General features: G+C 45.2%; 1 protein-coding gene across 3 annotated transcripts in view; it reads right to left on the reverse strand.

Annotated features, from left to right (window-relative positions):
* Window positions 1–23,042, reverse strand: part of FRMPD4 (FERM and PDZ domain containing 4) — a 566,448-nt gene that overhangs the window by 33,185 nt on the left and 510,221 nt on the right. For all 3 annotated transcript variants that reach the window (XM_072818122.1, XM_072818121.1, XM_072818123.1), the window contains exons 5-7: window positions 13,421–13,466; window positions 3,360–3,464; window positions 806–913 (exon numbers count right to left, since the gene is read on the reverse strand). In XM_072818122.1, coding sequence (XP_072674223.1) covers window positions 806–913; window positions 3,360–3,464; window positions 13,421–13,466 — 259 coding nt within the window. The remainder of the gene's footprint in view (window positions 1–805; window positions 914–3,359; window positions 3,465–13,420; window positions 13,467–23,042) is intronic.

The following is a 23,042-nucleotide window of genomic DNA, read 5'->3' on the forward strand; positions in this document are numbered from 1 at the left end:
CCTCAATAAAATCTCTTTTATTGTTCCATTTGCAGAAAGCCTATTTTAGGCTGCTGGAGCATTAGGGAGCAATCAATTTCTGAACATACTTTTGTCCAATAAAAAATAGAATATGCGCTTTTTTTTTCCCCAGGAAGAGGGCACAGGGGGAAAGAACCCATCTGCTTTGTTATAACACCCATTACGTAAAACTCACCTGTGGCTCTGCAATAATAGGACTGCTAAGAGACTCTTCCTTTTTACTCCTTCTCCTAAGAAGCATGCTTCATTTCTGCCCTTTTATGCATTATTTCCATGAAATTAGTTACAGCAATTAAAAGTAAATGTTATCTTTATATTATTCCACCCCTTGTTTTTGCCGGACATCAAAGTAGCAGATATTCAATTAACGGCTAACATCTTAATCTTTTTGGTGGCTGACATTGCTAAGAAATCATACTGGCTTTTTTTTTCCATTTTTTTTTATACTGGCTTTAGGCAGGGTGCCAGGCTTTCCTGGGGACAGTCACACTATTTTAATTAAACTGGAGTTGCATTAAAATGACTAGCCCTAGTGGTTCGTCACTGAGAGCATATTCTATCATTTTGTGACACACACATACACACAGCAGAACCTTCTTAGTTTCAGCTCTTCTCCCCCAAGTTTGTTTTTAAGTATTCACACACTACCTTATTTGGAAGCAACCAGAAAAGCCTCAGAAATAAACAGGTAGTTCTAAAAGAAGGCGCTGCGACACAAGGCTGTGGGTGTGACTTCCACGCCATACCTGCCAGGGTCCAGGTGGAGGTTAGCGGGTCCGCTTACCTTTATGGAGGTGCTGCAGTCAAAGCGAAATGATTTGGTCTGCCCGTTTTCCAGATACACTTTCAAAACATTTGGCATAAAAAGAAGTGAATTATCCTTGACAGTTTCCTGTTTTATAACAACAAGGAAAGAGGTCAAGTGAGAATTCTGCTCTTTGCAGAAGCAGCATATATCTACAATTTATTATTTTTTAAAAAGATTTATTTATTTATTCATGAGAGACACACACAGAGAGAGGCAGAGACACAGGCAGAGGGAGAAGTAGGCTACATGCAGGGAGCCCGATGCGGGACTCGATCCCAGGACCGCGGATCAAGACCTGAGCCAAAGGCAGACTCTCAACCACTAAGCCCCTGAAACATCAGGGGCTTAAACAATTTTTTAAAAAGTAGGCTCCATGCCCAACGTGGGACTCTGACCCATGACCCTGATGTTAAGAGTTGCACATTCTGCTGACTGAGCCAAGAGGGTGCCCCTTTATAGAACAGTTTTTACCCCATTTAGAAATGTTCTTTAAATTCAAAAGGGACTTATAAGGAAAGGGTTAGTGTGTTCAAGATTAGAACACTGGATCTATAACAAACACCATAACCTAAAAACAATTCAAAAAGAGATGCCTGAAACATGACAAAAATTAACAATAGAAACATATTCCTTTGAATTCTCTCTTTAATTGGAAATAGGGAGAGATGGCAGGAGAAGAAAGAAGGCGTGTTGGGTGAGTTCTGGCAATCCTTGGCGGGCACTGCATTTCTCACATGTAGCTGGTCACAGAGTCATATAAGTCAAGTGGAACTGGGCAATCATGAAACCATATGTCCTTTGTTTTACAGATGAAGAAACAGAAGACAAGATCTCCAGGGATTGGTTAATGTCCTACAGATATTCCGTGAGAATTCAATCCCTAGGTATTTCTCTAAGAGGCTCTGTGCCTTTCACTTCTTGTTCCTTTCTCTGAATTTCCTCCCTCTCCTTCCTCCTCGTGTGAACCTCACACGTGACTCTCCTGCTACCCACTTCGTGGAGTTGGTTTGGCGCCAAGTCCACACGAAGTGCCACATGATGACTCCGTAGAGCAAGAGTAGGCTGGAAATGAAGATGGTCCCAAAGGTTGAGGAGCAGACACATGAGTGGACATGCCTGCCACACACCAGCCTGGGGGGAGGCAGCGGGGGTTGCAGGTGATGACTGACCCCTGGAGCTGTCCTTACACACCAGCTGCCTTGAATGAGCCCCCTATTATATCCAGGATGAAGTAAAACTGCCATAGCAGCTTCTAGAATCATAATCTCTCTAAAGATACATAAACTGCCCAGTCTCATGCCTGGAAGCTCGAGAAAATATGGGGGAAGTTCCAGATGACTTTCTGTGATACTGTGATTCCTCTGTGACTGGAACCTTCCAGTTTTGAACTGCTATAGTCTTGTGAAATGCTAATGGATGCTAATTGCATCCAGAGGGACAGGGATGCACTGTGTGGAGCAGAACAATGTGGGGTGAATGGAGGCAGCAGAGATGGGGTAGGAGATGGTGACTGGGAGGACAAGGCTGAAATGCCCCCAGGGCAGCACAGTGACAGCTGGAGGCCCCTCCTACAAGCGTCACAAGGTTGAACAGATTAGTCATCGGAGCTCTGGGCTCCAAGGTGGGCAGACACAGGTCAGCAAGTCTTGACAGGGAGACACTCAGACCAGGAGGGCCTAGCTCAGGACGTGCAGGCCCACAACTTCAAATTCAGATCCCTCAGGGAAGAGTTTGTGACCTCTAATGCACATGTCATGGATGACATTTTGTCATTGTAGGTTTATTTAAACACCACCCCTGGCAGCAACAAAACCCCAACAACGAAAGCTGCTATTTCAGAGGTCCAAAAACATTTAGTGCCTCAGATAACAGCTTTCTGAAAGCTAAAAACATGAAGTTAGATTTTCTTGGGGGAAAATAAAAATCAAAAAGAGAGCATCCTACTGATGTTTGCACTCTTCATTTTGAAGACCAATTATGTGCCTCAGCAATCATGATTTCTTTCAAGACCTATTGATGGAGATCCAGGCAGTATTTCTTCACTTCTGGTTGCGCACATGACAGTGGCCCAGCATTTTAACTTCTTTCCATTTTGATTAGTGAAAAGAATAGAGGTATTTCATTTTTGAATAAGGCAAAACTTAGGGGAAGCCTTCCTCGAAATATAGAATGGAAGCATGCTCAGTTGGCATGATGGGAAGAAGTAGGTAGAAATTTCAAAGAGGCCTATTTTACTCAATATGGGGCAATGCCAGGGATCTCAAATCAAATGAACTCCTTTGCAAAGCAGTGAGGTCTCGAACACTGGAAGCGTTCGAAGAAACCCTGGACGACTATGTATTCTGGATACGATAGAGAGGACCCATCAAGCATGACATGGGGATCTCTCAAGCCCTTTAGAGTTCTGAGATTCAGCAGGCCTGAATCTCAGAATTCTAAATTGATCTTTCCAGAGGGGCAACTGGCTGTGCTTCGTGCAAAGCCCCTATGTCAGCCACTCTGAGTCTCAAGCAGGCAACAGTCAACTCACCGACACTTGGCCATTGATGATGACCTCCTCAGAGAACCGCACTTTGACTGGATTGGACTTTAATCTTGCCTTTTTTGCAGCACTAATAAATGCTGACTTGGGAGACTAGAAAAAAGAAAGCATTGGATATGATTATTGGGAACATAATGCAAACCCTGGAACAGTTGTTTTCTAGCTTTATTCTCTCAAATATGCATTATTTTTGCTAAAAAGTATGTTTGGTGCATGCCCAGTTCAAGGACGAAACACAAATCACAGAGGCAATCAAAACCCTGTCATGCTCATAAAGTGGGAGGTTTGATTTACTCAGCAGACCAGAACTGCAAAGAGTACATTCCATGTTCTAGCTGAGCACATTCCCAAAGATCTTCTTATTTTTTTGGGAGAGAGAGACACACACAGAGAGCATGAGCATGGGGTAGGAGATGGGGTGAGAGGGAGAGATTAAGTAGACTCCTTGCTCAACACAGAGCCTGATGTGGGGCTCGACCTCACGGCCCTGAGACCATGACCTGAGCTGAAACCCAAAGTGGGTCATTTAACCAACTGAGCCACCTAGGCACCCTGCCCAAGGATCTTTAAAAATGATGCCTGGGAAAGTACGCAAACCTTGCTTTGATTACAGAGCTTTGAATGCAATGTGGAGGGGAAGTGGTGGTCAAATCTAATGTTGGGTTCATGTCAAATTGATCATTCCTGATTTTAATGAGGTGGAGAAGAGTCACTAACAGTTCTAACTTGATTGATAATCCCACTATTTTTTCACATGAAGGATTTAAGGGCACGTGAACAGGCAAGTGCACACACTCATAAAAAAACCCCTCTTTATGTACCCAAAACTCTAATTTCAGCCTCTTGTTGGTAACCTGTCATCCTGTGGTCTTGCGGGACAGGACAGAGAGACCACCCTGGCTTACAATTGAATGTTGACTTCATATTCTGTCTCATTGTAAAGGTTCTTTGTACCGTTGACCCTTTAAGAGCACAAGATCCATTTATACATGGATTTTTTTTTCTGGAAAGTACAGTATGATACCATAAACATATTTTCCTTTTTAAAATTTTTATTTATTTCAGTATTATTTCTTTAAGTGATCACTACACCCAACGTGGGGCTCAAACTAATGACCCTGAGATCAAGAGTCAAATGCTCTACTGACTGAACGAGACAGACACTCCAACATATTTTGCTTATGATTTTCTTAACACTTTCTTTTCTGTAGCTTGCTTTTTTCTAAGAATACAGTATATAATACATATAAAATACAAAATATGTGTTCACATTATCGGTAAGGTTTCTGGTCAATCATAGGCTATTAGTAATTAAGTTTTTAGTTGCATGCAAGTCTGCATGCAACTTTTGACTGCAGGGAGGTTGGTGTTCCCAACACCTACATTGTACAAGGGTCAACACTGTCTTTTATTGGAAAGAGGGGCTGAGTGACTCAATTTTTCTTCCTTAGAAACTAAAAGTACAAGAGGGAAACTTGCTCAGAAGGGTACCGTGATCCAAAGCAAGCTCTTGCTGCACAGTCCTGATCAATGTACACCCTCTGAAAACCATCCTTGTTTAATTATAATGAAGCCTGAGGAGAAGGGAACTCACATCTAGGAGGTATCTACTATGTTGGGGACAGCATTTGCTTATTTTCAAAAAGGACTGCATTCTCATTGAACCTAATATATAGGTAAATATTTAGTTTGAATCACGAAATTGCCATTTTGTATATTAAAATAGTCAAATATTGCAATTTGCAAATTGTTCAACCTAATGGTTTTTACGGTATGTATCTGTAAGAGGTTCAGACTGTTGTGAAAAGAATCCTAGTAATTGACTCTAGAACCAACACAGAGGCTCAACTTTCTGTGTACTGTATTAATCTCAAGGCACAAAAGCCAAATAGGTGTCCCATACTTTGATGTTAAACTCAACACCCAAGAAACAAACAATCCAATCATGAAATGGGCAAAAGACATGAAGAGAAACCTCACAGAGGAAGACATAGACATGGCCAACACGCACATGAGAAGATGTTCCGCATCACTTGCCATCAGGGAAATACAAATCAAAACCCTAACCTCACACCAGTGAGAATGGGGAAAATTAACAAGGCAGGAAACCACAAATGTTGGAGAGGATGCAGAGAAAGGGAACCCTCTTGCACTGTTGGTGGGAATGTGAACTGGTGCAGCCACTCTGGAAAACTGTGTGGAGGTTCCTCAAAGAGTTAAAAATAGATCTGCCCTATGACCCAGCAATTGCACTGCTGGGGATTTACCCCAAAGATACAGATGCAATGAAACGCTGGGACACCTGCACCCTGATGTTTCTAGCAGTAATGTCCACAATAGCCAGACTGTGGAAGGAGCCTCGGTGTCCATCGAAAGATGATGGATAAAGAAGATGTGGTCTATGGATACAATGGAATATTCCTCAGCCATTAGAAACGACAAATACCCACCATTTGCTTCGACGTGGATGGACCTGGAGGGTATTATGCTGAGTGAAGTAAGTCAATCGGAGAAGGACAAACATTATATGGTCTCATTCATTTGGGGAATATAAATAATAGTGAAAGGGAATAGAAGGGAAGGGAGAAGAAATGGGTAGGAAATATCAGAAAGGGAGACAGAACATGAAGACTCCTAACTCTGGGAAATGAACTAGGGGTGGTGGAAGGGGAGGAGGGGGGGTGGGGGTGAATGGGTGACGGGCACTGAGGGGGGCACTTGACAGGATGAGCACTGGGTGTTATTCTGTAGTTGGCAAATTGAACACCAATAAAAAATAAATTTATTATTTATTTAAAAAATGATCCCCATCTTTATCAAATATAAGTACACCTGAGATCAATTAAAACAATAGGATGAGGGATGCCTGGGTGGTTCAGTGGTTGAGCATCTGCCTTCACCTCAGGTCGTGATCCTGGGGTCCTGGGATTGAGTCCTGCATCCCCTGCGGGGAGCCTGCTTCTCCCTTTGCCTGTCTCTCTGCCTGTCTCTGTCTCTCATGAATAAACAAATAAAATAAAATAAATAAATAAAACAGTAGGATGAAATGGAGAAATGAAATGACAAATCCATTTGATGGAATATTATTCAGCCATAAAATGGAATAAAGTTCTGGTTTGTGTTACAACATAGATGAACCTCGAAAACATTATGTTGAATGAAAGGAACCAGATACAAAAGGCCACGTGTGGTAGGAGTTGATTCCATTTACATGCACTGTCCAGCACAGCCAAATCCATGTGACAGAAGGTAGCTTAGTGGTTGCCCTGGGCTGGGGAGGAGAATGGAGAACTATCATCTGCGGGGTTGGTTTCCTCTTGGAGTCACAGAAGGTTCTGGAACTAGTCAGCAGCAACCGTTGAACAAGATGGTGGACATACTTAATGTCACAGATTTGAACCATTTAAAATAGTGAAAATGGTAGCTTTCTGTTCATTTTAAAATTCATTCTTATTTACTTGAGAGAGAACAAGAGCTGGAGAGAGCACAGAGGGAAAGGGAGAAGCAGACTCCCTGCTGAGCAGGGAGCCCAACCTGGGACTCGATCCCGGGCCCCTGAAATCATGACCTGAGCCAAAGGCAGACACCCAACCACCTGAGCCACCCAGGTGCCCTTAGCTTTCTATTCTGTGCATCTTATTATAATAAAACAAAATCACTGTTGAAAAAAAACACAATATGTCTATGTATATTTCCAGGTGGAGTTTTGCTTGAATACTGGGGAAAAAAAATCCTGTTATTTCACGTTCTCCTCTGCACCCATCAGACTCTGCTTTGATCAGTGTCTTCGAGGACTGGATGGATGAATGAATGAATGAATGGTTTGGCCGCCAGAGCTTTAATTCCCCTACTTACTCAAGATGTTTTCAGAGAACGGCTGCCCTCTTGGAACGAAACCAAAGAAAACAAAACCAAGAACTCAAAAGACTCTAAATGGCTGCTCCTCAAGAACAACTTTGAACATGTTCAACATGACTTTTTTTTTTAAGATTTTATTTATTTATCCATGAGAGACACAGAGAGTGGGGCAGAGACATAGGCAGAGGGAGAAGCAGGCTCCCTGCAGAGAGCCCACTGTGGGACCCGATCCTGGGACCCTGGGATCACGCTCTGAGCCGAAGGCGGACGCTCAACCCCTGAGCTACCCAGGTGTCCCTCAACATGACTTAAAAGTCCTACTACAAAAAAATAAAAAATCCTACTACAGGGGCACCAGGCTGGCTCAGTGGGTGCAGCGGGATCAGTGTGCTTCTTGATCCCGGGGTCATGAGTTCAAGCCCCACGTTGAGTGTAGAGATCACTAGAAACAAACAAACAAATAAATAAACAACGACAAACAAGAGTCTACGACAGAGCTTAAGTGATGGGATAGTGGTGTTCTCCTCGGTATCTCTAATTATAGGCTGAGTTTAGTAATGATTAACAGACAAATCGTACAGTAGTGAGTTCATTTGCTTTGGATATGCCATTTTTTAGCTGAAGGGAAAACATTCTTCTCCCCTAATGATTTTAAGCAGGCGATATTTACGCTGGCACGATGGGTTCAGTGCAAGTGAAGTGGCTGTAAGAAAACTACCCAGAACAGACGCTACTAATTAGATGAGGTGCTTGAACGCTGAAGCACCCCGCTGCTCCAGCGTTGTTGGGGAATGAAGGATCTCACCCGTGTTCAACATGCCAGGCACCGAGGCTCATTTCCCTTGTGCATCAGAATCTTTAAATGGGAGATTTTGCCAGATTTTTCTAAAATGATCTGTGTCACTCCTTGCCTCGATAAAAAGGTATTGCACAGGACTTATTTCTTATGCTTACCAGTGGATATATAATCTTAGAAGGTATTGATGTTCCCATGGAAGTAGTAGGGTGATTGGCCCCTAAAGTATGTGGCCCCATGCGGCAGAGCTTGTCAAAGCTGGTGATGCTTCTCTCTTCTCCCTGAAGCTAGAGCATGCTGTCCCTTATAGCCTCGTTCCCCTATTTTTTTTTTTTTTACCCTGCCCTAATGACAAACCTGATAAACTAGGAGAGTCAGCAAGGAAACCAGATAGCCAATGTAGTCAAGTAAATACTATTTTACATGTATTCTGAAGTCAATGGACTTGGGATAAAAGTCCAAGAATTCACACGAGGGCCTTTTTCTCATTCTGGATTTGTGACTGTTTCATATAATTGCCACACATTTTACAAATTACTTTTTGATGATAAAAACATAAGCTCCTCAAGTGTGAAGGTTACTGAATTGGAGTCAACAAAGTAATGGCTTATTCCACTGGCTGCTGGAATTACTTGTGCCACACATGCTACGTCAACCCGTCACGACTGCGGTTTGCACTCAGATCTCCTTTCGCAGCTCAAAAAACATACAATGTACACCACTCAGAAACCTGATGAGTTAATTCTTAGCAACCTGCAGACCTGTAGGGGCTGATCATAAGCACTTCCTATCCTGTGGTGGGAATGACAAGTAATTACCATTTAGAATAATCAGATTCTCCTGCTGTTAATTAATTTTAAGATTAGAAGGGCTCTAATCAACCTCTGCACCTCTTTCCAAATTTGCTGTTGCTGAGGTGGCCAGAGTAGATATGTGGCATGTTCTTGATGCTTTTAGATGCTGAGAAGTCACTAGAACATCATTTGGAAAAAAATTACATAAATAAGATAAATTTCCGAAACTACAGCCAAAAGTCTTAAATGAGCAATTCATAGTCGGCATGGAGTAAATATTTAGTGAGGTCTAAGTGGCCCACAGTTATCACTGGGTAACTTAGTTTGGAGTTCCCCCAAAGCAGACCCCAAGACAAGGATTCACAAGCAGGTCGCTGTCTCGGAGGTGCTTGCAGGAAGCGCGCATAGGTGAGAAGGAGGAAGGGAGACAGGGGGTGGAGGAGTGAGCCAGTGAAGCATTCTTTAAGCCATTCACCACTGTAAGCAACAGGAGCTTACGCCTGTTGGGGGCCTCTGGGAACGAGGCAGGCCACAGGCCTCAGAGTTATCATGTCCGAGGAGACAGAGAGCTCGGGTATATATATTCACCAGCTCCTGTCAATCAGTGATCGAGTGGCTGTTCTTCCAGGAACGTTAATTCCTCAGCACCTCTGGCCTGCTGCATGAGCCTCATCTTGCGGCCAGAAAAAACCCACGGGCGAACAATCGTTGGTGCTCTCAGCTGGAGACTGGACTGGCATGCTCAGCGTGACACGTGGCAGGAGGACACGGTCTGGGTCCTGATAGCATCTAATACACTGGCGCTGCCGTGAGGAGATATGTAGCCTCCCTCAGGTGTGTGGGACATGGTGGAAGTTGGGCAGGAAGTGAGTAGCAGGCAAGTAGGTCCCTCAGCTCTTTGGCCTAGAAAAAAAGCTGAGTGAATCTTGATAGCTCCAGGACAAGAGAACGGACAGTGACTTATGCCAAGCGCCAGCGAGCTGGGGTTGTGCGAGGGGAGGTAATCGGGACTCTTTCAATATTCCCTGTCTCAAGCCACATCAGGCTAGGAAGTTCTGGAAGTTCTAGATTTGGCAACTGTGGAAGGCAGAGTCAAAGGAAAGGAAGAAGGAGCTAGCCAAGAAAGATCTGTAATATCAAATGGTAACGGTGCAAGGAAAGAAGATGGCATGTCAGAGCAAAACAAACAAAGTTCATAAGAAATCCAGAAATTCCTTTTCTAGAAGGCCATCCTAGTGGAATGGGGAAATGCTACTATCTGGATACAGATAAAGACTTCTACGCAAAGGTGTTCCGTGCAGAATTAGAAGAGAAGGCCGCTGAAGTATGAAGGGCCCACTTAGCCAACATAAGGGGGTGCTGGTTAAGTAAATCCTGGTTTGATATAATGCTTTACAGCCGCGTATATGATGCTTATAAAGAATTCTTGATGATATGCAACCACGCTTATGCTAGACTAAGTGATAGGAGCAGAATAAACCTATGTCCAAGACCTCCACTACCGACAAGGCATATATCAGAGGACTAGAAGGAAGTAGGCCAACTGTTTACTCAGAGACTGGCTGTCTCTGAGGAAAAGGTGTGCCGACACACATGGTCTTGCTTTGTGGTTTCCCGCTGCACGTCCATAATTTTTCTCTAAGAAATAACGTGAAAATGGTGGAAGGAGAGAGCCGTCTGTTATACTACTTCAAAAACAAGGCAGCAGCCGGTTAAGGATGACTTCTCAAAAGCCTCAGGAATCCTGAGACTGTTCTCCCAGGCCCTCTTGACCTGAGCATCAGTAAAAATCTGGTCCCTGCAGCTGGGTTCCCTGGGGGTGCCCGGGGACCATGCGGAGTGAGGTAAGAAGGGGGACGCATGGGCTCTCTTGTCTCGACTGGACCTTATTATGCAGAAAAAAGACAAGGTAACAAATGCTGGCCAGCACTTTACAAAAGAAATTAAAATGCTGATTTTTACTGTCTGCTATAAAAGTAGAATTTACACACATTCTTTTGGTCCGGTGGGTCATCTGTTTTCAGGACGTCAATCCTGGCTGCTGAGAGGATGTTCAGCAAGCGAATGGAACCCAGTAAGTTTTTGTATCTGAAAAAGCAAATGTGCCGATGGGAAAACCCAACCACAAGAATGTAAGGAACAGTTTGTAGCCTCTTCTCCCATCTTCTCTCCTCTCTGAGTCTAATCTGCCCATTTAAAGCACTTTACAGTTTTAATTCCTTCATTTCCACTCCCACATCACAGAGGAAAAAGCCACTCTGGGCTGGATCAGTGAGGGGAGATTCTGTGTGGGACAGTGGTTCCCAAGTGGAGATACCCCCCCCACCTCCACCCAGGGGACACCTAGCAATGTCTGGAGATGGTTTTGGTTGTCACAATTTGGGGAGAGGGCAGTACTGGCATCTAATGGGTGGAAGCCAGAGATACTAATAAATATCCTATAGTGCATGGAACGGCACCAGAGAATGGAGAGTTCTCCAGGCCAAGTGTCGCAGTGGTGATGGTGAGAAACTCTAGGAGAGCATCTAGAAGTTGTTCCGAGGCTTGGAAGGTGAGAAGGGTTTGGCTAGGCCAAGGAGGTGTTGGGGTGGAATATGCAGTGGGCATTTCAGGAAGGAGGGCTGGTCAAGGAAAGTCAAAGATGAGGATTCCATCAACAATGACCGGGCAGGGGGAGAGTGCTGCGAGGGGCAGAGGTGCAGCTGTTGGCCAGAAGAACATGCAACACTTGCTCCTAAATGCTGACTTTCAATATAGCACAATAGCAACAGCCGCCTGAACTCCCGGAAAGTTGCAGATGATCTATTATAGGAAGTTCCATGACTCACTGATAATAATGAGTATTCATATGAATAACGCACACTCAAATGGCAAAAAGAGCAAGCAAAGCCACAACCCTTAACTTAAATGCCACCTCCTTGATCTTTCTCCAAGCTTACTGTATGGGCTAAGACATTACCTCACTTTGCAAAATAGCCTGGTTCGAACTAAAATGGTTCCGATCTCACACGCCCTAAGAGGTTACAAAGTGGGAAGAGAGAATTCAGGAAAGACAATGTGAACTTGAAGTGCCACCAGGAATTTACAGTTGGTCAACCACTCGGTCATTGTAGACATTTCCATTGGCTTCCCCCAACCTATCTGTCCACTGCAAAGAAATGACAAAGTGTGGATAGATTTGAAGTGAGCATGAGTGACAATTTGGTTAACTGAAACAATGTAAAAACAGACCAGCTGTACTTTATCTGGAAGGAATCACGGAATCATGAGATGGTGGAGCAGGGAAGCCCTTGGATGTGAGTCAGTGTGACCTTCTCAGACAGGCGCGGAAATCCGAGCAGGTGGGAGTCACCTGTTCTAGCGCCAGGAACTAGATCTCAAATCTCGGTTCTCTTACTTCCTGCTGTCTCCTTGGTTTTCAAATCCACACATGCGCGTGTGGTTGCATCCCAGAGTGGGACTAAAGGTGACAGTCAATAGTAAACTAAGCTTTTATTATAAGTAGTTATATCCTGGATGGCACGATCTGTGGTCTCGGTTAGTTCTATTTGTCATCTTATCAGAATCTTGAATACTTATTTTTTCCTGCCTGAAATGCTTAGGCTATAGGGCTTAGGAGGAAAATGCTGGGACAGGAGACAGGAATGACTTTGGTCAGGAGATGCAGAGTGGCCACTAGCAGAGCCTCCAACTCCCTGGGGAAGAAACGAGAAGCGCAAACAGGCGGGAATCTCTGCCAATCCCTGCAAGGGGCACACAAGGTACCAAAGGCAAACGTTTGGGGGAAAATCTGAAGGAATTCGCCTTGGTATTTTTTAGCTCAACTGCCAATGTATGGAATTCACAAACAACAGCAAATCTCTAGAAATAGAAAGTCAATTAGTAGTTGCATGTGACTGAGGGTGGGAGGGGTATTCACTGTAAATGAGAACGAGGGATCTCATTGGGCTAAAGACAGTGCTCCCAAACTGGATCCTGGTGATGGCCCCATGCCTGAGTAAATTTTATACAGATCATTGAATTGTATGCTTAAGATGGGTGGATTTTAGGATACACAAATTATACTGTGATCAAGTTGTCAGAAAAAAAATCATGGCAACTGAAGGCAGTACGATTTTAATCACTCCGCATGCTCCTGACCAAGGCTGCCGACATCAAATTCTGACAGTTGTATTTCCTCTAAGAGCCACCTTCAAAAGGGGGAGGCTCCCTGAAATATCTACCAACTGATTTAGAAGGGGATATGAGAAAGCATCACGCTGGAACATCCTACAGTCAAACAGTCCCATTATATTTGTGATTCTTACGCTGGGAACCCTAGGAAAATCTTGAGTCTTGTGGGATTTCTAGATGTGAGTCCCATAGGACCGAAGAGCCGGTTTTCAGGATCTATAGAAACTGCATTACTTTCTTTTCTCTCCTCTGAATGGTTTTGCTATCACGGTGTATAAAATACAAATAATGAAGATTTCTAAACTCATATGGTGAATGCGATGCTGTTTTCCTCTGCCATTATTCGCGGGAACGGTTTCAGGGGACAGGGAAGAGGAGACCACAATCCTGGGCTCATACACGGGCACTTTTACTCACAGGACACTTACAGGGTAAGGCTGAATGACAGTGAGGAGTATCGATTCTTTGCAGCTTCTGAAAGAGAAGAAAAACAAACATATTTATGAAATGCACAGAGGCCGGTCTCTTGATAGTGACAGCGTGCTTTTGAAATGCGATGTGTGATGTGTTGGCGACTGTTTCCTGGGCTCTCAGGCAGAGTAAATCAAAAAGCTCAAAGATGGGCTTTCAGACCGCGGAGAAAACCAAAATCAAGTGTTCACCCAGTGTAACAAACAGCCTGATGGAAAGCTTCCCCTGCGGTTTGCGTTGGGCGCTATTACCTGTGATGCCAAACACCAGGGCTTTCGGAAAACACTCGCCCAGGGAAGGGGTGTCTCAGAGGCCTCGACTCCCTCCGTCTCGCACTTTCCGCGGCCCTCAACACTGATTCTCCCCTTTTGATTTTAATTTTCTAGAAAGGGAATCGATTTTTAAAAATTCACAACATCATTATCTGCTCGGGGTCATCAGCATCATGAAAGAAAACTGTCACTGTGGGGTTCTCGTGGGCAAACGGCACCCCCGCAACATCACTTCCCCGCGCCAGGTGGCTCATGGGGGTCCACAGTCGCAACGCCCAAGACGCTGGGCCGCTAAGCATCTCAGGTGGCTGCTCGCTGGGCAACGGTGTCCATGGTGGGGGACACCACGCAGGAGAAGCAGAACGAGGCAAGATCGTGGTCTATTTTTTTTTTTTTTAAGATCGTGGTTTATTTAATTTCCCCCAGATAACCCAATCCTGACAAATAACTCAACCCCTTGGGAAAATCATGCTGTGGTTATAGTGGTTTTCCTTCCTTCCTTCCCTTTTTATCCCAAGTAGGAGAAAGGTCAGTTGCCACTTTGTTGAGGAGACGCCGACTTTTTTCTCCTTTAGGTTTTAATTAATGGCCTCCTCTTGTGATTTACTCTGCAAAGGAATAAGGTGAAGGGAGTCTGCTGCACGGCCGCTCCCCGGAAGGAGCCACTGCAAATCGGCCTGCTAGCCATCATTGCACTGAGGCTGGGTCGGACCGGGTCGGACCGGGTCGGAACACTTGCCCTGGCAGCGCTCGGTGTGGACCGCGAGGTGCGGGAGGAGAGCAGTCAGCCGAGTGGGGAAGGGTGGGCTAGAACTCAAGAGCAACTGGAAGAAGTATCAGAACATTCCGGGTGATGGTAACTGTGGGGAGAGTAGCACGTGGGTGCCAGTGGCCTGGATGCTCCCACGGGGTCCCAGTTGCCAAGGGTGGGCGGAAAGCTCCACTAACAAGTAGGCAGCCCGCATTCTCATTAGATGGAGAAATGCAGCGACAGTATGACCAAACCAGAGTTAAGTGGATGAAATGAATGACCATGCACGGCTGCTGGGTGTATGGACCCGCGTAGCAGTTCAGGGGAGCAGTCTGGCACCACCAGGCAAAGACCTCAGTGTCACCTGTGCCACTGAGGCAGCCGTTCCCCTCTGGTTGACACCGCAAAGGCATCCTGTCTGGCTCCCAGGACCATGGAGGTGAAGTGCTGGAAACGAGCTGGGCGTCCAGCTACAGAAGAGTGGCTAAGGAGACGCATGCGTGCACGCCACGGAATGATGTGGCGAGACGAGGCAGGAGCCCAGTCTTGCCCGGGCACTCCTGGAGGGTGCTTTGCACGTGGGGGAAGAAACTGGACGAGGAACACAACATAATACCATTCCCAAGAGCTCAGAACGTATGTGCTCCAAAAAGCAGCACACACTGGGGAGAAGGCAATAAGAGAGCACAGAGACACGCCAAACAGGTTGGAGAGGATTTCTCTCGGGGACATGGGAGCAGGTGTGACTATAAATAAGTAAAATCAGTGGAGAAGAGCCTTACATGGGTCTATGATGACGATCGTTGATACCATGAACAGATGAGTTTGATGACCTCAACTCTCTGCACGTATGGTTTAATAATAATAATAAAAAAAAAACCCTCACAATTTGGAAGAGGATGAAGAAATGTGGGGTAGACGTATGCTAGCAAACTCACCAACTGCTTAAGGGGAGGTGGCTCTTGGGGGCCTCTAAAGAAATCCCTCATTTGCTCACCAAGACGACGGAGGACCAGCCTCCCAACTCTCTGGGGCTGTTCAACTGCACCCAACTACCACTGGGGGCTGAACACAAGCCCCCAGCCCCCACTCTTTCCACACAGATCTCTGCGTAAGAGAAACACACACTCAGAAAGCGACACACACAGAAGCAAAGTACTGCTTCTTAGCTCTCACTCAAGTTCCCCTTGTTCACGGGAAACAAGGAAGGCCCAGCAGAGGAGAGATGTGATACAGCCCAGCTGATGGAAGCATTTGTGTGCATGTGGCAGCGGGGGTCCTTGCTAGTGGGCTAGTAGGGCTCTGGGGATTGTGCCCTGGGCACAGCTGATTGGGCCTAAGGGCTGAGTGAGCCAATTAGATTCCCCTCTGTAGGATCAACTAAGAAACAGTGTTGGGAGCCGAGTGCCAGTCATGACTGGGCAAGAGTAGAGGTGACAAAGGCCGGTAGTCCCCTGCGCAGTCCTGGCTCCCACCATTCTGTCAGAAAGAAAGAAATTGGTGGAAAAATCTCAATATAACTATGATCAGTTCTGGGAATGGGCTTTTACTTCTGTTTCCTTTCACCTACAAGTACTTAATTATCCCCTGCCAGACATGAAGAATTAACTCCATGGTGCTTTGCATCCCTTAGGATTCCTAATTCAATCCTACAAGGGGTAAAAAACAAAAACAAAAACAAACAAACAAAAAAAACCCCGAAACAACAACAATAACAACACCAGCAAAAAGGAAGCCCTATGTGTTCATAGGTCACAGGATGCCAAGACGGCTGAGGTAGCTCCAGCTGGGGCCTCAGGCCAAAAGATGCCAATCACCTTTGCGCGCCAAAGCTAGGTGCCGCAGGACTTTCAAAGGAAGTATGGAAAACCAGAGTTTGGGACCTCTAACCCCTTATGCACCTTGGAGCTGGACTCATTACTTAATTAAAAGCGACAAAAAAAAAAAAAAAAAAAAAAAAAGGCTACCGGGAGAGGCCGGTGGAAGCAACCTATGCCCAAATTACAGAGGCTATGTTTGCAAAATTGCTACCCTTCCACTGAGGCAGGCCCAGTGTGCCATTCCTAGGGCCAATATGTGGAAGACGTGGTAGAAACAGCACCCGGAGTCGCTTACTAATGGCATCTTGCTCAGCTGAGCTGCCCGAGGGGTGAGAGAGCCTTGGTAGAAAGAGGTAGAAGCTGAGGAGTATTGGACACAGCCAGCCTCTGCCTTCTCTCTGACTCAAGAGAGCTACAGCTGGAGCCACCCGACAGACATCTTCCAGGAATCCACCAACATGCCCACAAGGGAAAGAGTCAACTTTCTTTTTTTTTTTTAAGATTTTATTTATCTATTTGAGAGAGAGATGGTGAGCATGAGCAAGGGGAAGGGCAGAGGGAGAGGGACAAGCAGGCTCGATGCGAGGCTTGAACCCAGGACTCCGGGAACATGACCTGAGCTGAAGGCAGATGCCCAACCGACTGAGCCACCCAGGCGCCCAAGAGTCAACTTTCATTATCCTCCACAGATAGAGGAAACCAATGGCAGGTTACATTGGTGCCAATCAAGTGAGAACCCTTGTGGCTCTTTCCCTCACTGTCCTGGTCCCATTTCTATGCGGAAGGAGCTAAAGCTATAGAAGAAGGTTGGGGAATGCCTCTTAGCCCACCGCAGGCTTCCCAGGCAGGAAATAGGGGCGAGAGAGAGGCATTTTGTGCAGTTGGGAGTTTTGATTCTTATTGACAACTGAACATTTAAATCAGAGATTACAAGTTGTTGTGATTATAAGTGTACAAGTGACGGAGAATTTTCTGAAACCTGCCGGATATGCTGATGGGGCCTGCCTGAGGTTTCGTTGAGGGCTCAGGAAGAGCTGGCCCTGGTGGGCAGTCACGAACGGGCAGCGGGGAGAAGACAGAGGCTGTAGGATTCCACCCTCTGAGACCTGCTGGCTACATGCTTCTCCAACTTCTCTACTTCAACTGACTGGAAGAGATCGTATTCTTTGAGCCCGAACAACCCTTGACGGAGACAGTCAGTGCTCAGAGCTCTAAGAAATAAACAGTCAAGAGGAAAACACAAGAGTGAGGGGACACGAGGCACTGGGGAAAATGCTCATGTCCTCCAGAGCGATGCCCAATGGCACCGTATTCGTCTGTTCACTTCTGGAAAGGGAAGCAGATATCCCAGCTCCGGTGTAGACTGTTTGAAGCAGAACAGTGCCTGGAGAAGGGCACAGGTTACGCATCTCAGATGCTAAACAAATAAGCCAAGAAACCGGATTAGCTTCCTATCACTGCTGTAATAAATTACCACGGACCTAGTGGCTAAAAACAACACAAATGTATTATCTTACAAAGATTGGAGGTCAAAAGTCTGAAGTGGGCCTCACTAGGCTAAAGTTAAGGTGACAGCAGGGCTGCACTCATTCTGGAAGCTTTTCCAGCTTCTAGAGCCTTCCTGTATTCCTTGGATCATGGCCTCTTCTTCCATCTTCAAAACCAGCAGCGTAGCATCTTCAAATTTCTCCCTGGCTTTCCTGCCTTCCTCTTTCAATTATAAAGACCCTTCAGATTACATGGAGTCCCCCTGGAAAATCCAGGATAATCACCCCCTTCTTAATGGAATCACATCTACAGTCACAGGCTTTGGAGACTACGCTGTGGACATCTTTGGGGGTTGGAACATTATTCTCTCCTACCACAGATGCTAGCTTTATTAGTTATCTAGTGCTGCATAACAGACCATCACAAATTTAGTGGCTTCAAACAACACACATTTATTATCTCGTACTTTTTAGGAGGCGGAAATATGAGCATGGCTTAACTCGAGTATCTTTTTTTTTCTTTTTAAAAATGTATTTACTTGAGAGAGAGAGGGAGAGCACAGAGGAAGAGGCAGTAGCAGATGCCCTGCTGAGCAGGGAGCCCCACCCAGGGCTCGATCCCAGGACCCCGGGATCATGATCTGAGCTGAAGGCAGATGCTTAACTGACTGAGCCACCCAGGTGCCCCTTAACTTGGCTGTCATTTAAAGATTTTTTTTTAAGATTTTATTTTTATTTATTCATGAGAGACACAGAGAGAGAGAGGCAGAGACATAGGCAGAGGGAGAAGCAGGCTCCCTGGGGGGGGGGCCCAATGCAGGACTTGATCCCAGGACCCTGGGATCATACGCTGAGCCAAAGGCAGGCACTCAACCACTGAGCCACCCAGGCGTCCCTAACTTGGCTCTCATTTAAAACTTCTCTCGGGCAGCCCCGGTGGCACAGTGGTTTGGCACCGCCTGCAGCCTGGGGTGTGATCCTGGGGACCCAGGATCGAGTCCCACATTGGGCTCCCTGCATGGAGCCTGCTTCTCCCTCTGCCTATGTCTCTGCCTCTCTCTCTGTGTGTCTATGAATAAATAAATAAAATCTTTAAAGAAAATAAATAAATAAAAAAAATAAAACTTCTCTCATGGGGATCCCTGTCTCTCATGAATAAATAAATAAATAATAAATAAATAAAAAATAAAATTTCTCTCATGAGACTGCCATCAGAGTGTTGCCCAGGGCTGAGATCTCATCTGAAATCTCGACTGGGAAGGATTCACTTCCAAACAAACCTCTGCAGCTTTTGGCAGGATTAAATTCCTTTTGACTTGTTGGACCAAGGACCTCAGTTCCTGGCTTGCAGTTGGCTACGGTTCACCCCTAGTTCCTTGCCACGTGGGCCTCCCCAACATGGCAACTTGCTTCATCAAAACCAGCAAAGGAGAGTTTGCTGGCAAGATGGAAGTTACAATTGTATATAAGATAATCACAGAAACGACATCCCATCACCCTTGCCCATATTCTGGTGGGGAGAAGCAAAGGTCCCACCCGTACTAAAAGAGAGTGGAATGCAAAAAACTATGAATATCCAGAAGCAAGGATTATTGGGGACCATGTGAGATTCTGTGTGCCCCACTAGCAGAAAGATTAACAACCAAGTGAACGCTAAGTATCTTAAAAGTGGTCTCCACCCATGAATTCACCTCAGGCGAGATTATTTATGCATGGTAAGGAACATCCGCATAAAGAATTGTTCAGCACACCCTGTTAATTTAAAAATGGAAAAAATTTTCAAAATATGTCTATTATGTTTATGGCATTTAAAGTTCTTGTGCCTATAGTAAATTCTCTACAAAGTGCCTGAAACACAACCTAGCTTGGTTTTAACTTTACCAATTAATGAATAGATGACGTTATTTGAATTGAAGTAAAATACTCCAGTATGTTATTTATCATCCAGGCTGGAGAGGTGCTTTTCTTCTGTTTCTCTCACCTATAATTCTTTCATTATAACCTGCCAGACAAGAAGAATGAACTTCATAATGTTTTGGATCTCTTAGAATTCCGAACCCTAAGATCCTGGGGATCCTAGGGAAAAAAGATCAAAGCCATTTTAAAATCGTTTCCACAGGAAGATTAGAACAGAGAATGGAAGATACCACATTCCAGGAAGCACATAACGAACTTTTATGAAGGTCTGAAACAGCTGGGGATGTTAAAAAATACAGTTGGGGCATGTGTAGAGAAGTATTCTAATAAATTCCAAGTACATCTTCTACTTTTGACGAATAGTTTCAAAGCGCAGTACCAATAGTTTTGAAATAGTTGAGCTTGTTAAAAACATCATTTAAATCCCCGAATCACAGTGCTGACATGCAGAGGGAAAATAGAGTCTGACCTCCCCTAAACTTCTCCTATCAAATTTGCCTTCAATTCTTCAACAAAAGTCTCTTTTTATCCCTTTTTGATGGAATCCCTTGCAGCATGCTTGGGACATCGGGCATCAGTGGTTGCAGGTCGTGCTTTGCCAACACATCCCATTTGTAAAATTCATTGGCTGTGATTTTGTTGCAGCAGAAGCAAAGTGATGTGAGGAAAAGCTAGGATTCTAATGAGGCTTTCGGTGTTAAATCTCTTGCAACAATGCAGCTAAAGCTGGTGTGGTCTTTTTCTTAGAGCGGCATAGCTTGGCATCTTTCCCAAACTGCCTTTCTCACTCTATATTTACACGAATTTAATATTGCAGTAGGTAATCATATTGGCGTGCAGAATGTTTCCTCCTATGCCACCTAAATAGATCCCTTGATCAACTCTGAAATCGATAGGGATGTAACAGAGCTGTGAAGAGCATGGAGATCTCAGAAATCGGGAAAATCAAACAAAACCAAGCCCAAAGAACTAAAATATATAGGAAGATATTTTATGTCAAAACTCAAGACTCTTGCTTTACAAAACAAGTCCAAACAAGTTAACTGGAAGGTTCTAAACTTCAAAAACGAAGTAAGGAACCAATCCATGAAGGCTGGAAGGTGATGCTCCCGGAAAAGCAAAATAAGGAGGTAACTGAGGGCCACATCTGAAAGGATTTTGTAAACTGCAAAATGACATCCTCGCATAACTCGAGAGACTGATGTGCATTAATTTTATTTGGAAAGAAAGGTGCTAAGGCACAGAGAAAGGGCACTGGAACCTTCACTTCTCAGGTAAATGCACATACACGTAAGATTCTTCTTGCACTTCAGAGAGATTAGCAAAATATTCTGTTCTGCAAGCTCCTTAGACTCTCGGCTGGTGGACGGCCACGGATGATGGAAATCAGAAATGATTATAACAGCATTTCTCCAGCGACTTTGCTCAGAAGAGGCTTTCTGCAATCCTAGGGTATCGGTATCCCAGTGGTTTTCTTTCCATTTTTTTTTTCTATCCGAACCAGGAGATGTGAAAAGAACATTAAGATTTTTATGATCTGATAACCAGCCATAACATAGTCCGCCCAGTCAATCGCTGGCCAAGCTGGAGGAAATGATGCGCCCTTCACTTCTAGAAAAGTTGCCACAGGACTACTTAGATTGGCGGCTTAATGCTTCGTCTAGTTGACCTTTCCAACACTCTGAGAGACACTAATTATCCGTTCTATCGATTCCGAACATGTACTCAAGCCATTAGCTGAAAGGGAATGAAAACAGCTAGCAAATGACTAAGCATTCAAACCAGATCAACACATTAAGGCTAAGTGTGATCCGTCATGGACTTTGGGAAACATTAACGCTCTAGACATTGGTGCGGAACCGAGCCTTTCCTTTGATAACTGCAAAGAATGGGATTATGTGGCATTTCTCAGTCAACGTTCAGGGAATGCTGATGAAGACAATGCACATAATGAAGCCAGCAGAGTCATCAGGGCAACAAAGACAAGAGCTGGTTTAAGGGTTTACTTGTCCAGGAGCACTGGCTTGGCTTCTCCCAATTCTACAATGTCCCTCTCAGTACCATTTTACCCTTGAGAGGGGGGTTAGACAGCTGAGCAAGGAAACTCCACCACCTTGGTAGCCAATGGGGAAAATGAAGAGACTTTAAGAAAAGATCCTTATAAAGCGATAGGTTGAAGACTTCACCCTGAAAAAGTGGATGACTGAACTGTTCATCTTTTCCCATCTGTGATGCAGGGGCCCCGGAGATGGACCTCAACGAACCACAGCTTTTCGAAGACCCTGTGTAGTGTCCTTCCCTCGAATCTGGGCTGGTCTGTGACTTGCTTTTGACAAAGACAAAGTGTGGAAGTGGCCCTGCATGACTCCCAGGCCTTGGTTAGAAGAATCCTAGAAGCCTCGCAGAGACCCCTTCTGGGGATCTTGAAGTCCTCACTGAGAGAAGCCAGCTACCAGGTGAGAAGGCCAGCAACCCTGTGACCACCATGTTGTGAGGAGGCTGGCCAGGTGGAGAAGCATGGGGGGTGGTGGGTGCAGCAAGGGGGGGCTTGCCTGGCACCTGGCTGGTGGCACCTGTGTCAGCTGCCCGAGTCCAGGCAACAACCAGGAAGGGAGGAGCCACCTGGGATGTCCGGCCCAAACAAGCCTGTGTGTGGCTGCAGCTCTAGCTGGCTCCTAACAGCCACATGAGAGATACTAGTGAGAACTACGTGGATGAGTCCAGTCAACCCGCAGAGTCATGGCACATGAGAAGTTATTTTATCAAGCCATTACATTTATTGGACAGCAAAAGAAAACAGAATACCATCTGTCCATAAAGACATTGAAAACTATGTTTTGGGACGCTTGGGTGGCTCAGCGGTTGAGCCTCAGCCTTCGGCTTGGGGTCCTGATCCCGGGGTCCTGGGATCAAGTCCTGCATTGGGCTCCCTGCATGGAGCCTACTTCCCCCTCTGCCTTTGTCTCTGCCTCTCTGTGTGTGTGTCTCATGAATAAATAAATAAAATCTAAAAAAAAAAAAAGGAAACTGTTTTTAAGAGCACCTGGGTGGCTCAGTAGGTTAGGCATCTGACTCTAGGTTTTAGCTCAGGTCGTGATCTGAGGGTTATGAGATCGAGCCCCATGTTGGGCTCTGCACTCAGCTGGGACTCTGCTTGGAATTCTCTCCCCCTCTCCCTCTGACCCTCCCTGCCACTGACACACACTTTCTCACTCTCAATAAATGAATAAATAAAAAAACTTTAGAAAAAGACTAAGTTTTTAAAAAACAGTCCTCCAAGAGGTCAAATGATTTTGAAATTGAACATGGCTCCCCAGAATACTGACACGGAC

The sequence above is a fragment of the Canis lupus genome, chromosome X (assembly GCF_048164855.1).
Source record: "Canis lupus baileyi chromosome X, mCanLup2.hap1, whole genome shotgun sequence".
NCBI lineage: Eukaryota > Metazoa > Chordata > Mammalia > Carnivora > Canidae > Canis > Canis lupus.